General features: G+C 43.9%; 1 protein-coding gene across 1 annotated transcript in view; it reads left to right on the forward strand.

Annotated features, from left to right (window-relative positions):
* Window positions 1-15,048, forward strand: part of LOC117347325 (dynein heavy chain 6, axonemal-like) — a 2,502,256-nt gene that overhangs the window by 553,391 nt on the left and 1,933,817 nt on the right. Inside the window, 1 exon segment of the mRNA XM_033918113.1 lies at window positions 10,932-11,045. Coding sequence (XP_033774004.1) covers window positions 10,932-11,045 — 114 coding nt within the window.

Raw genomic sequence — 15,048 nt, forward strand, 5'->3', positions numbered from 1 at the left:
ATCCTATGCCTTTTCATTCCAGAGCTTCCTTTCAAATGAAAGAGACTCGACTCATGCGCATTTACGCCATGTAGGTATTTAAACCTCTATCATATCTCCCCTCTTCCACGTTTCCTCCCAAGTATACATATTAAGATTTTTAAGTCTGTCCCCATATGCCTCATGATGACCACACACCATTTTATTAGCCTTCCTCTGGACCAACTCTATCCTTTTTTATATCTTTTTGAAGGTTCTGCATCCCAATCTTTTGGCTCCTTTCCAACCCCTTTCTTTAACATCTATTTGAGGGTTTGGTTAAACCGCTCTACCATCCCATTGGCCTGAGGGTGATAGGCTGAGGTTTTGATATGCCTCACTCCAAATCCTTCCCAGAACATCCTCATTTCTGCTGACAGGAAATTGCTCCCTTGATTGGTAAGGACCTCTCTGGAAACCCCCACCATGCAAAATAGTCCCAGCAGTTCTCTCATGATAGCGGTGGATGTGGCCTTCCTAATGGGTAAAGCCCAGGGGAACCGTGTAGCCACATCCATGACCACCAAGATGAAAATGTTCCCCCTAGGGGGTTTTTCTAGGGGACCTACTATATCCATCACTATGCGCTGTAATGGCTCCTCAATTACCGGGATAGGTATGAGAGGTGCCCTCAGCTGGTCTAGCCAAGGAGAGCTTCTGACAGGACTGGCAGAACTTCATCACTTCCTATCTACTCCCTAGCCAAAAGAACCTTCGGTCAACCTCAACCCCCTTATGCCCTGATAGAGGATGGTCATGCGCTACCCTGAGGACTAATCTCCTGAATCCTCGGGGCACTACCAATTTCTACTCTTTACTCCCTGTGTGGCTCCCCGGCACTTCCTTATATAGTAGCCCCTGCTTTCTAACCCACCGGGTTTCCCCCTCTTGTCTACTGGCTGCTCGCTGCCACTCCTTCTTCAGCGTGGGGTCAGCTTTCTGTTCAGCCTTGAAAGTCGGGAAGGTTTCCATGACTTCCTTAGGCAACCAGAGTACTTCCTTGGTATTGCCAGCTCTTGCCATCGCCTGACCCCTCCTTTGCTGTTGCTTCCTCCTCTGGGTGCGTGTCACCCGTTCTCCTCTCCCTTGAGTTCTCTGGAAGACTTCCCCCGTGAAAGGAAAGATCCTCCCTAACTCTGGTTTTGGCTCCACCCTTGGAGGCCCTTGAATGGGTGTTTACCAGACACCGCTTGTTCTCCATAGCTTCTGGGAACCCCTGCCAATCATGACCCAATATAATTTCAAAGGGAGCTTCGGGGACTATTTCTAGGGGGGTTCTATACACCTTATCATTATACCTTATAAGGGTGGAACGTACCGGGTATTGCCTACTGTCCCCATGGACATACCTAATTTTAACCCTCTTCCTATTTTCCCCTGCACTTTCTCCAGGAAACACCTCCTTCCACAACTAAAGGACTGTATATGATTGGTCAGGCAAGCCCAGAGCTGATCATTTAGTTTGGTGAATGAAATTAAACTTTTGCCTTTTTGTTTGTATTCTTTTTATGCTACCAGGGAAACCTGGATGGCACGATGATTCTACGAATAAAGCTTATGTTTTGTACCAAGGCCATTCTGACAACCGTGTTTTCTTTATATATATATATATATATATTTATTGAATTTTCAATATAATCAAGTATAACTTGTACAGAAAGTAAATTCAGCAAGAAAATAAATTCAGCAAGAAAACATTATAAAACATCAAATAGAAGCTTAAATTTCAACTCAAGTCCTCAAATAAGATCCAAGTTGGATGATAGGCGAAAATATAAAGAAAATTTAAATTACAAAAATATACTAGTTTTTTTTTGTTTTTTTTTAATTTTTAAAAAACATCCTAGTTGACTAAGGTCAGTGCACCCTTTCTTAAACTTAGCACTCATGTTCCATCTTTCTCCAAACACGAAGTTGAGAGGAAGGTTGTCAGTTGAGATGGCTCAAAGAAAACAAATTTATGTGAACGATAATTAATTACACATTTACATGGATGTCGCAAGTAAAATGTAGCCCCTAGAGCTATAACACCAGGTTTCCTTAGTAAGAATTCACGTCTCCTTCGCTGAGTCTCCTTAGCCAAATCTGGAAACATCTGTATTTTACAACCTAAGAATTCTTTTTGTTTATTTTTAAAGAAAAGTCTCAGCAACCAGTTTTTATCTGGTGCAAGAGCTACTGTTAAAAGTAAAGTTGCTGGAACCGCTAGTTCTTTATCAGATATTTCCAAAATATTAGATATATTCATTGAGTCATGTACCAAATTCTGTTGTTGTTGATCCTGTGTCTTATTTGGAAGGTAATAAACCTGTGTGAATGGAGGTAATGTTTCTTCAGTAATCTCCAATATTTCCATCAAATAGCGTTTTATCATTTCTCTAGGGGCTATCATAGGCACCCTGGGAAAATTAATCAGTCTAAGGTTGTTGTTCCGGGAAAAATTTTCCATTGCCTCCATCTTCCTTCTTAAGTTAGTATTATCTTTAATTAATGTCTCAGTAATTTGTTTAGAAACCTTTAATTCTTGGTAAACATTTTGTATTGAGGTCTTAGAGTCCTCAATTCCAATCTTCAAGTTTTTAATCTCAGTCTCATGATAATTGAATTTATTTTCAAGTTGTTGTAATTGTGGGTTTATGGACTTTGCCAAATTAGCCACAAGATCCCACAGGGAGTCTAATGTTACCTCCCGGGGCTTCTCTATCTGAAATGGGTGTAAATTAAATTTACTTAGCTCACCCACTGGCAATCCAGCTGTTCGAACGTCCTGTTGGGCTCCTGCTTCTCCCTTCGCTTCCTCCTCAGTCTCAACATTCGGGCTTCCCTGTAGCAACAAGGACCCCGGCAACACAGTTCCCCCTTCGATCTCCTTAGCCTCAGAGTGGAGGTAAACTCCAACATCCAGGCGTACCTCCGCTCGTGGTGAACTGGTGGACCGAGGGCGTGGGGGAGGTGCTCTCACATCGGGGCTTAACGATGTTTCCAGCCCTATGGAGAACGACACAGATTCGCCACCACTGCGCGTCTCCTGCAGGGAACTCCCCGAGGGTGTCGGCGTTTCCTGCATTCTCCTCATCAGCTCTTCAATATTGCCGAAGACGGCCGTCCTGGAGCGCTGTGAGGCTACACCAGCGCTTCGTCCTCTCCTCTTCGGCATTTTGAAACCAGGTAATGTTCTTGCAAGGCAAGTAATTCCAAAGGGAGCCAGGGAGAATGAAACTTAGACCTCCTAGCTTTCGGCCATCTTGGATCAAGAAACCCGTGTTTTCTTTAAAGTCTTCGGAAGTAAGCTTGATTAGGCAGTTGCCTAGTGGCGGTCAACTTGAAAGGATACCCTAATTCTAAAGGGACCACACCAGAAGCAAACAACGTGCCACTACCCAGCTGCTCAGGGCGTCCACATAGAGCCCGGGTGTGACACCTGTGGAACCAACTCCCAGTGGCGTACTAAGGGGGGGGCGGGAGGGGCGGTCCGCCCCGGGTGCCAGCCATGAGGGGGTGTTCCCAGCTTTGCCGTTCATTCCCCCCCACCACCCCCGAAGGACCGCTCGCCCCACTGACCTTCCTGCACCACCTGTGAAGCAGCCCACAGCAGGATCGCGACTTCAGCGATACCTGAGCTGCTTGGGCGCTGCTTCCTGCGCCGCGGTCCCGCCCCTCCTCTGACGTCAGAGGAGGGGTGGGAACGCGACGCAGGAAGCAGCGCCTAAGCAGTGCAGAGATCGCTGACGTCGGGATCCTGCTGCGGCTGCTTCATAGGTGGTGCAGGAAGGTCAGTGGGGCGAGCGGTCCTTCGGGGTGGGGGACTGAATGGCAAGGCCGGGAGCATAGGTAGTGCTGCTTCATAGTGGTGCGGGGAGGCCAGGGGCGAACGGTCCTTCGGGGTGGGGTGGGCGGGCAGGCAGGCAGGCTTTCAAGGAGGAGGGGGGTGACAGACAGGCAGGAAGGCCTTCAAGGGGGGACAGGCCTTCAAGGGGGGGACAGGCCTTTGGGGGTGTGTGCAGACCTTCAAGGGGGGGCAGGCAGGCCTTCAAGGGGGGACAGGTCTACAAGGGGGTGGGACAAGCCTACAAGGGGGGAACAGGCCTTGGGGGGGTGCAGGCCTTCAAGGGGGGTGCAGGCCTTCAAGGGGGGTGCAGGCCTTCAAGGGGGGGACAGGCCTTCAAGGGGGGGACAGGCCTACAAGGGGTGGGACAGGCCTTTGGGGGGGGTGCAGACCTTCAAGGGGGTGCCGGCCTTCAAGGGGGGACAGGCCTTCAGGGGGATGCAGGCCTTCAGGGGGGGACAGGAAGGCAGGCCTACAAGGGGGGACAGGCCTTCAAGGGGAGGGGACAGGCCTTCAAGGGGGGGACCGGCCTACAAGGGGGGGGGACAGGCCTTCAAGGAGGTGGGACAGGCCTTCAAGGGGGGAGAGGCAGACCTTTAAGGGGGGACAGGCCTTTGGGGGGGACCCTGGTTTAGAAGTACACGGAGGGAAGGGGGTGTTCAAAGAGACGTGCATATGCCAAACTTTGGGGGGAGGAAGAAATAATGGGTCTGAAAATAGAGGAGAGGGAGGGAGATGATGGACCATGGGATTTAGGGAGGGAAGGAACAGAAAGGGAGAGAAATTGGACACAAGGGATGGTGTGGAGGAGGGATAGAGATACTGGATAGGAGGGTAATTGGGAAAAGAAAGGGAGAGATGGTGGACTCGGGTGGTGGGGAAGGAGGGAGAGATGCCGGATGAAAGGGTAGTTAAGAAAAGGTGGATCTGTGGAGGGAGATGAAAAAAAGGAAAGATACCAGACTTCCTGGGGAGGGAAGGGAAATGGAAAGGGAGGACAGAGTTGGCAGATGGATGGTTAGCATGCAGAAAGAAGAAAGAAGGAGACCCCAAGTTATCAGAAGAAAACCAGAGCCTTGGACCAACAAGATTTGAAATATAACCAGACAACAAAAGGTAGAAAAATTAATTTTATTTTCTGTTTTGTGATTATAATATGTCAGATTTGAAATGTGTATCCTGCCAGAGCTGGTGTTGGACTGCAAACGTGAGCTAGGATTTAACAGAGAGAGGAAAAGTCCTTTTTGTTTCTTTATTTTATTTACACCACAGCGCCAGTGTGATTAGGAGAAGCCAAAGGGGGTGAAAAAGCTATAAAACCCACCAGGAGTTTTGAAAAAAATCACCCAACTGGGCAGGAAAATCGAATTGAAAAACCAATTCAATAGGCTGAATCGAATCAAAATTTTTTTTCCTGAATCTGGCAGCATTAGTTTGCGCTACTGTCTTAGACTTTAGGACCTGGGATTGGGGAGAGATGGCATCCTCAGTACTTTATAATGCAAGTGAAACGAGGATTTGGTCAGACTTTTGAAGGGTCTGCAGAAAAAAAATATTGTATAGGCCGGGGACATGAGACAGCAGGAAATGGGAACTTTTCTTCCTTCTATTTTTGTGAATGGAAAGGCTGAGGATGTCAGAGAGTTCAGTTAAAATATGTGCTTTATAAGAAAATATAATAATGTGTTTTATAAAGTTTATAGCATAGCTGGCCTACCCAGTGAGGTGTTCCTAGTGGTGGTGGGGCAGCGTGTCAATGTGTTGAGAGGAAGAGGTGGTCTGGGAAATTCTGCTGAGCAAACTCCGGGCCCATTTCCACCCCCCAGTTAGTCCACTCCACTCAACTGGTTCACACACTGAGTGGGTCATTGGGTGTTGTGTTGGGATCTCTTCCAGTGGTTTATCAGTATCTCCTTCTGGTCCAAGGAAGGAAACTTTGTTATCCTTAGCATTGACCTACAGAATATGTTTGTAACAGCGCTGCTTGTGTGGCATTAGGCTATGTAGTGATCGAAAGAAAAAAACAGACCTTTGCACATTTTTGCACTATATGGTGGGTGTATGAGGAGATTCACATTTCCTGCACAGCTAAGTCCATGTGAAGTTACCTTGTGCTGTATTTGACATCTAGCAAGGTCTCTGTTTGAAAGGAAAGATCTAAACTTAAAAATGAAGTGGCCAGAAGTTATGGTAAAAGCAGATAGTGTAGCTGGTTTTAAGAAAGATTTGGACAAATTCCTGGAGGAAAAGTCCATAATCTGTTATTAAGATATGGGGGAAGTGTCTGCTTGCCCTGGATCGGTAGCATGGAATGTTGCTACTCTTTGGGTTTTGACCAGGTATTAGTGTCCTGGATTGGCTACCATGAGAATGGGCTACTGGGCATGATGGACCATTGGTCTGACCCAGTTAGACTATTCTTATGTTATGTTCTCATCTGTAGGGGCCTTTGTTTCACTTCTTATTTTAATGTATTTTTTTTCTGGGAACTTATCAGTGTTTTTTATAATGGGAACAAAAATGGAAGAGAATTAATGTGTGTGGGATGAGGGGGTAACTAATTTCTTCAGCTAAATAATTCAATCCACTTCAAACAAACATAGGAGAACTCACGCACCATTCACACACCCTCCAACCAAAAACGTCAAAAGAAAAAAACTGTTCGACAACCTCCTAGCCATTCGAGCTGCAACACTCGACCCCCAACCCTACAACCAATTGACATCGACCACAGACTGCAAAACCTTCAAAAAGAAATAAAAACCCTTCTATTCAAAAAAACACATAAAACCGAACTAACACAATCAGAACTGTCCCAAGCATCACCTGCAACTACTCCATATGTACTTCTGATGTCATGACAATTCAGACATAATTTATGTTATGTTATGTTTGGAATATAAGAAAATTTTCACTGCCTGTTTCTATTCTGACCATTTATTCCGTTTCATGGTCATTACAAAAAATATTTTTTTACATGGGGGGGTGTCAAAAAATGATGGGCCCCGGGTGCCACATACCCTAGGTACGCCACTGCCAACTCCCTTCTTGTATCAGATTGCTAGACAATTTGATGTTTTTTTGAAAATCTGTTAAAACACATTTGTTTGATTTCTAGATAAGTGTCTGAGTTCATTGTTTAGAAGTATTGTAAATGTGATTTAACTAGAAATATTACTTTGGATTTTTTTTTTTAAGTTCAATCAGTTTCATTAGCATTTTGTCATATAAATACAAACATAGACCTCATATTCATATGAGAATGTGAAATTTTAAATTTATTATGATGGTATTATTATATTAACATACCCCCTCTTTTACTAAGCCATGGTAGAGGTTTCTACCATATCCCAGAATGCTAAATGCTTTGATGCTGCTCCTCCCTTCTCCTTTCCCCACCCTTCCCATCCTTGTTTAACATCTCCTCCCTCTCTCTCTCTCTCCTTTTCTCTCTATCCCTGTGTACCATCTCCTCCTTCTTTCCCTCTGTCAAGGTCTGATATCTGTCTCCCCATTTTCCCCTTCCTAATGACTGGGATCTTTTTTCTCTCTTCACAATCTGATAGCTCTCTCCCCTCCTTCCCCTTTTGAAGCCTGTCATCTCTTCCCCTTCCCCCTACCTTAGTCTGAAATCTCTCCCTCTTCCTTCTCTTCTCTGGTCTGACATCTCTCTCTCCATCCCTCTCCTTCCCCCATCCAGTGGCCTGACATCTCTTTCTTCTCCTTCCCAATTTTCTGTGCTCTGGTATCTCTCTTCCCTTCTTTCCTTTCATCCCCTTGTTTGACATCTGTCTCCTTCCCTCCCCCCTCCCATTATCATAAGAACATAAGAATAGCCTTACTGGGTCAGACCAATGATCCATCAAGCCTAGTAGCCCATTCTCACAGTGGCCAATCCAGGTCACTAGTACCTGGGCAAAACCCAAAGTGTAGCACTATTTCATGCTACCAATACAGGGCAAGCAGTGGCTTCCCCCATGTCTTTCTCAATAACAGACTATGGACTTTTCCTCCAGGAACTTGTCCAAACCTTTCTTAAAACCAGCTCTTACCACATCCTTTGGCAACATGTTCCAGAGATTAACTATTCTCTGAGTGAAAAAAAAAAAAACTTTCCTCCTATTGGTTTTAAAAATAATTCCGTGTAACTTTATCAAATTTTTTGTAATTTTTGATGGAGCGAAAAATCGATCCACTTGTACTTGTTCTACTCCACTCAGGATTTTGTAGACTTCAATCAAATCTCCCCTCAGCCGTCTCTTCTCCAAGCTGAAGAGCCCTAACAATTTTAGTCTCTCCTCATACCATCTTGGTCGCTCTTCTTTGAACCTTTTTTAGCACCACTATATCTTTCTTGACATAAGGAGACCAGAATTGAACGCAATACTCTAAATGCAGTCGCATCATGGAGCGATACAGGGGCATTATGACATTCTTAGTCTTGTTAACCATCCCTTTTTTTAAAATAATTCCCAGCATCCTGTTTGCTTTTTTAGCCACAGCCGCACATTGGGCGGAAGGTTTCATCGTATTGTCTACAATGATACCCACATCCTTTTCTTGGGCGCTAACTCCCAAGGTGGACCCTAGCATCCGGTAACTGTGATTCAGGTTATTCTTCCCAATGTGCATCACTTTGCATTTGTCCACATTAAATTTCATCTGCCACTTGGACACCCAGTCTTCCAATTTCCTGTATGCGTTTTAACAACTTGGAACAGTTTAGTGTCATCTGCAAATTTTATCACCTCACTCGTCGTTCCAATTTCCAGATCATTTACAAATAAGTTAAATAGCACCGGTTCCAGTACAGACCCCTGCGGCATTCCACTGTTTACTCTCCTCCATTGAGAAAAATGACCATTTAACCCTACCCTCTGTTTTCTATCCAATAACCAATTCCTTATCCACAACTGAACTTTGCCACCTATCCCATGACTTTAATTTTCGTGAGGAACTTTATAAAAAACTTTCTGATAATCTAGATACACTATATCAACTGGCTCACCTTTATCCACATGTTTATTCACCCCTTCCCTCACCTTTCTTTCTCTGGAGTTCTATCATCTTTCTTTACTTTCCCTCCTCACCCCTACAGTCCAGCATCTCTATATTACCCTCCCCTTATTACTCTTCCCTCCTTTTCTTTCATCCCCTTGTCTGGCATCACTCTCTTCCCCCTCCTTCCTTAATCTGGAATCTCTGTTCTCCTCCTTTCCCTGGAGGTTTGGTATTATTTCTTTTCCTTTCCTCCCCATATCCATGGTCCAACATCTCTCTATTACCATCCCCAAATGATTCCCCCCCCCTCAAGATCTGATGCTTGCTCATCATTCTCATTACTAGTAGTGCTGCTCTTACTCTTCGGGCCACTGGTAGCATGAGTGAAGTAAACAATCTGCCTTCAGCCCAGTAGCAGTAGCAGAGAGAAAGCTTCCGATCACCGAAGGCAGTGTGTTTACTTCACTCACACTGCCAGCAGTCCAAAGAGTAAGCAGTGCTGCTAGGAATGAGAACAGTAAGCAAGCACCAGATCTCACTGGAAGGAGATCTCACTATTGGTGTGCGGGTTACCCAGAAGATCTCTGCAGTTCGCCATTGGCTCAAGGATCTTGCATTGAAGACCACTGAGTTAGCCTCAAACAGGTAATTTTAACCAGTCAGGAGCTGTTTCTGACTATTTAAATCACTTTGAATATTAATCTGTATTTGTATAAATGCTACTAGTGAATTACAGAAGATGCAATCTTATCTACTTTTAGTTTGGAGAGAGAAATGAGGGGGGGGGATTAGGGCAGATAGCTTTACTAACTCTTTTAAATATCTTGCTGAAACAAGCAATTTTTAATAAACTGTACTGTATATGCCAAGGAACTCTTGACATAAAAATATTAGGTCACACGCATGTATTCCCTTTATGAAATGGGGAATTCACATGTAGATTTTTGTCTCGGATCACATCCATACTACATAACCCAACACTCCCCATGCAATTCTGTCTATTATGGGTTTCTGTGTAAACTCAGCTCTTTTAGGGCTCTTATTTACAGTGTTTTTCGCTCCATAAGATGCACTTTTTCCACCCTCAAAAAACAAAAAAAACAACAAAAAACACCCAAAAACACATAAAAACTCCCCATCCCGGAGGTCCAACGCACTTTCCGCAATCCTGCCTCGGTTCCCCTGCTATCTTCTGGCAGTGGCACAGCGGTGCACGAGGCAGGCGTGCGCTTCTTGTGTGCCTGTGTGGTCCTGCGCTGCACTTGGAATGGCTGCCTGTCCTTGTCCCGTGAGAACTGACAGGTAGCCATTTGGAGTGCAGTGTGGGACTAAGCAGGCACACAAAAAGCGCACGCCTGCCTCGTGCACCGCTGTGCCGCTGCCGAAAGAGAGCAGGGGAATCGAGGCAGGAGCGCAGAAAGTGCGCTGGACCACCAGGATGGGGAAAAAGGTACTGGGAGGCTGCTTTTGCCTACGGAACATTATCATTCCAAGCAGGCAAAGGAACAAATGGTTAACCAACTTCATCTCAAATGTACTTTCGTACCAAACGTTTAGAAAGTCAAAAACCTACCTCTTTGACAAATTTCTCTGACCCCCACCTCAACCTGATGTACTTTCAATACACTTCCAGATAAACCTGACTAAATTTAACATGCCAATGTAAATTTGTAAGTTTGCTGTAATGTCGCTGTCTGTATTCAGTCTCTTCCCATGTAAACCGCTTAGAACTGTTTATTGTATGGCAGTATATAAAAATAAAGTTGTTATTATTATTACCTTTGCCTTAGGGCTGGCTGTCTGGCTGTCACTACACGTGCCTACCATTAAACATGCCCACTACTAGTCGTGCCGTGTATCCTGTCCCGGCCTACCACTAGACCAGCAGCAGGATACAGGGCACACCATTTGGTTCAGAATTTCTTTTTCTTGGTTTTTCCTCCTACAGGTGGGTGTATCTTATAGAGTGAAAAATACGGTACATGTGGATACCATTTTCTTGTGTAAATGCTAGAATTTAACATAGGGAAATTGTAAATTAGGCTTCTAAATTAACTCCCATATTGTATATCACGTATTCTTAAAGGTGGAAGTAACAAAATTTGAAGCCTTGGAAGAAGTTAGTGCTGAACTAAAGCTGAAACAGCTTCTTTGGGATTGTCTCTCTGAATGGGAATCACTCTTAGAAGAGTGGATGAAGGTAAGAGATTCTTTTTGGTGTCTTATTTCTGATTCTAATCTGAGACATTTTCTCCCACACTCAGAACGAGCATATTAGTATACTAGACTCAAATGGAACATTCAGTTCTGGCCAGAGGTCTCTTTAATTTTCACCAGCAAAGGAGCATACAATTTTTCAGCAGCTTTGAAAAATTAACATGAGTTGTAGTTATTTTTTCAGTAAAAACAAACCCATGAAGCCATTTCTTTGCAACTTATTTTCATGTTTTTTGCATTAATGAACTACTTTGCCTGATTTAAGAAATGCAAAAACACATACCAAAATGCAGGTATTTTGCACTATTCTAACTCAAAATGCACTTTTGTTTAGTCACATCATAAAATAAGTACCTGATTTGTAACTCGTTCTGAGCTCTTGTGAGAGGATGGTCTAAAAAAATTAATACGTATACTTTACAGTAAAGTAGTGCCCTTTTGGGAACATCATTTCACATTGCCCTTTGACTTTCCATTGCTATAGCTCAAAGGCAGATCCATAAGTCAGCAGGTATTATCTTAGGCTATCAGTGACTCAGCTGTTTGATACACCCAATTCTGCCAGGAAAATTATGATTTATCAAATCAAATGTGGCTGAAAGATATAGCTGCATCATGAAACCCTACTAATGTTTTCCAGACGAGCTTTTAATTTTTGCAATAAGACAGCAGCAAACTTTCTGTGCTATGCCAGCTACAGAGAGCCAGATAAGTGCTAGCTGGGATTTTGCCTTTGTATTTATTTTTGAGCTTTAATATAAGCAGATTGAATGGAAGATTTTTGCCTATAAATGAAAGTGGGTGTATACATACTGGCTATTTAATAGATTGACTAAGCTACATATTACCGGACATCTGAGGCTTTTTCTTCCATTCCAGGGTAAAGTTTGTTTTCATTAAGTAAATGATTATTGTTGATTCCACTGTATTTTTTCGAGTTGTATTTTATTTGCCACAATTGTTTCTGATATTTTCACTACAATATGGATTTCTATTGATCTGTAATTTGAATAAAGTCCTGAATCATTCTCCATGGATTTCAACAGAGGAGTTACTAAAATGCTACCAAATTTTCCTAAAATAAAAAGATAACTAATGTATGCCAGACCAAGTCAGCATTTTCTCTTGAAAGTCCTTATAAAACCTTTATGGGCAGTGATCCAACAGCAGCTACCTTTATCATATTTCTTAAGTATTTAAAAAATCCAGTGAAAAGTATCTCATATGTAATCAACTATAATTGATTGCATTTCCAATTCCTTTTCAGAGTTATTGAGTGAAAAGCAGTCTGATAAGTGTCCCCCATTCAATAATTTTTAAGAACTGGCAGCTGTAATTATCACTTTTTCTTTAAAATAATGAGCAAGATCATTAGCTATCAAATCTTGGGAGTCTACCATTGATAATGAAGTTGTCTTAATTGTTAATTGGTTAATTAATAAAAATAGATCCCATAATGAATTCCCAAGCTTGGAACCTTTGAACTCCTCCTGCAATCGATTATCTCATTGATCCTGCAAAGGATTTTTTCATTGAAACGCTTTACGGCTTATTACAGCTCATTACAGCCTACAGTGTACTTTAAAGATTGACTTTTGGGTCTCCTGAAGCAGACCACGAAACGGGGCCACGTCGAGACCCCCAGAGATACAAGCTCATTTTTACAAGACAAGTACACTTATGATTCAGTGAGATTTATCACATACTTGAATTTTTGAATTTATATTATTTTGATATAGTATCAGGATGAAAATGTTTTCATGATTTTTACTAGTTCTCAACTATCTATGCAATGACTGGACGGTAAACTCTTACCCCAAGAGAGGGTTTGCACCCCCTCTTCAGAGTTTCACTTCTCTGAGCATACCTTATAAAGTAACTGTCACTCTCTCAGTACTAGTTTTCAGTATAGTCGGGTCTTGTTTTGACTTTATACTTTTACACAGAGCTATTTAAATATATAATAAAGATAATCAAAAGTTTATTCATTTAGCAATATCATAATATCCAAATATAAAATCCATAAATTTAACATATACACATATAAGACAATGAAGACAAAGGCTTCATGATCATGAGGAGAAGAGGAAAATAAAAAATGCTAAAAATCAGTCCAAAGGGTAATTAAAGCAGCAACACAGGTGAAAACTTGAAATCAGTTCAACAGTTGTCTAAAGCAACAGCTCAGGTGAAAATTCAATGTTCAAAAATCAAGAAGAAAAATAAAATGCAATAAGGTCCAAATAAATCCAAATTTGCAAGAAAACCCAGTGCAAAGATGAAACCAGAGTGCAGGATAATAACAAATCAATGCAGCACCAAATCACCACACAATCACGAAGCCCAGCAAACTGTAGGATACTAGTCCTTCTCCTTCATCTTAACTCATCTTTCCTTCTTTCCTTGACACAGGCCGTGTTTCGAACTTTCTTTCTCAAAAGGAAGAGTCAACGCTAAAAGCAAAAAATAAGCATATCAACGTGCCTGATTAAGCAATAAAAACAGCATAAACAGCATTTTTGAACATTGAATTTTCACCTGAGCTGTTGCTTTAGACAACTTTTGAACTGATTTCAAGTTTTCACCTGTGTTGCTGCTTTAATTACTCTTTGGACTGATTTTTAGCATTTTTTATTTTCCTCTTCTTCTCATGATCATGAAGCCTTTGTCTTCGTTGTCTGGGGTTAGGAGAGGAGGAGAGTCAGGAGGGCACAGAGAAAGAGCAGAGTAAGGGGTAGCGGCGAGAGGTAGCTCCACCCACCCCTCCGACGTCGGACCTCGGAGCTCTGCCTTAAAAGGGGCGGAGCCAATGCCGATCGAGTCCAGCTTGCCTGCAAGCAGACACAGAGGGAGAGAGGCAAGAGAGAGACTCGGGAGGCAGGGGTTAGGAGAGGAGGAGAGCCAGGAGGGCACAGAGAAAGAGCACAGTGAGGGGTAGCGGCGAGAGGTAGCTCCGGCCACCCCTCTGACGTCGGACCTCAGAGCTCTGCCTTAAAAGGGGCGGAGCCAATGCCGATCGAGTCCAGCTTGCATGCAAGCAGACACAGAGGGAGAGAGGCAAGAGAGAGACTCGGGAGGCAGGGGTTAGGAGAGGAGGAGAGCCAGGAGGGCACAGAGAAAGAGCACAGTGAGGGGTAGCGGCGAGAGGTAGCTCCGGCCACCCCTCTGACGTCGGACCTCAGAGCTCTGCCTTAAAAGGGGCGGAGCCAATGCCGATCGAGTCCAGCTTGCCTGCAAGCAGACACAGAGGGAGAGAGGCAAGAGAGAGACTCGGGAGGCAGGGGTTAGGAGAGGAGGAGAGCCAGGAGGGCACAGAGAAAGAGTAGAGTGAGGGGTATCGGCGAGAAGTAGCTCCGCCCACCCCTCTGACGTCGGACCTCGGAGCTCCACATTAAAAGGGGAGGAGCCAATGGCGCGCAGCCGTTCGGCGCGCGACGAAGGCGCTCGCCTTAGCAAGCTAGCCTTTGCAAAGGAGCCATTGAAGGAGCCGGGAAACTCGGACACCAGCGGAGTAACACCAACAAAATCACTCCAAGCAGGAAGGTAGGTACAAATCCTAGACTTTAGATAGCTACACAACAGGGCACACTCCCTCACATACCACACACCTAGAGGGGAAACAGAGGAAGAACAGAGTACTCACTGACTCCACCACTGACTCCAACACCATAACATAAGCAGAATCAGAACCAAAATAAGCCAGCAGACTCACTACAAGCAGGAAGACAGCCACAAAACCCAATCTTTATCTAGTCACACAGCAGGGCACACACTCCCTCACATACCACACAACCAGAGGAGAAAAAGGCACTCACAGACACTAACACAATAACACTAGTGGACTCAGATCAAACAGTAACACTAGCAGACTCGCAAAAAGGAAGGTAGAAACCAGGAAGCCAGAAAACATCCAGACGACAGAGACAGAAGGTCCATAACCGATTTGCCCAAACAACTCAGAAGGGGGACAAGAGATGGATGCCCAG

This window comes from Geotrypetes seraphini, chromosome 1 (genome assembly GCF_902459505.1).
Source record: "Geotrypetes seraphini chromosome 1, aGeoSer1.1, whole genome shotgun sequence".
NCBI lineage: Eukaryota > Metazoa > Chordata > Amphibia > Gymnophiona > Dermophiidae > Geotrypetes > Geotrypetes seraphini.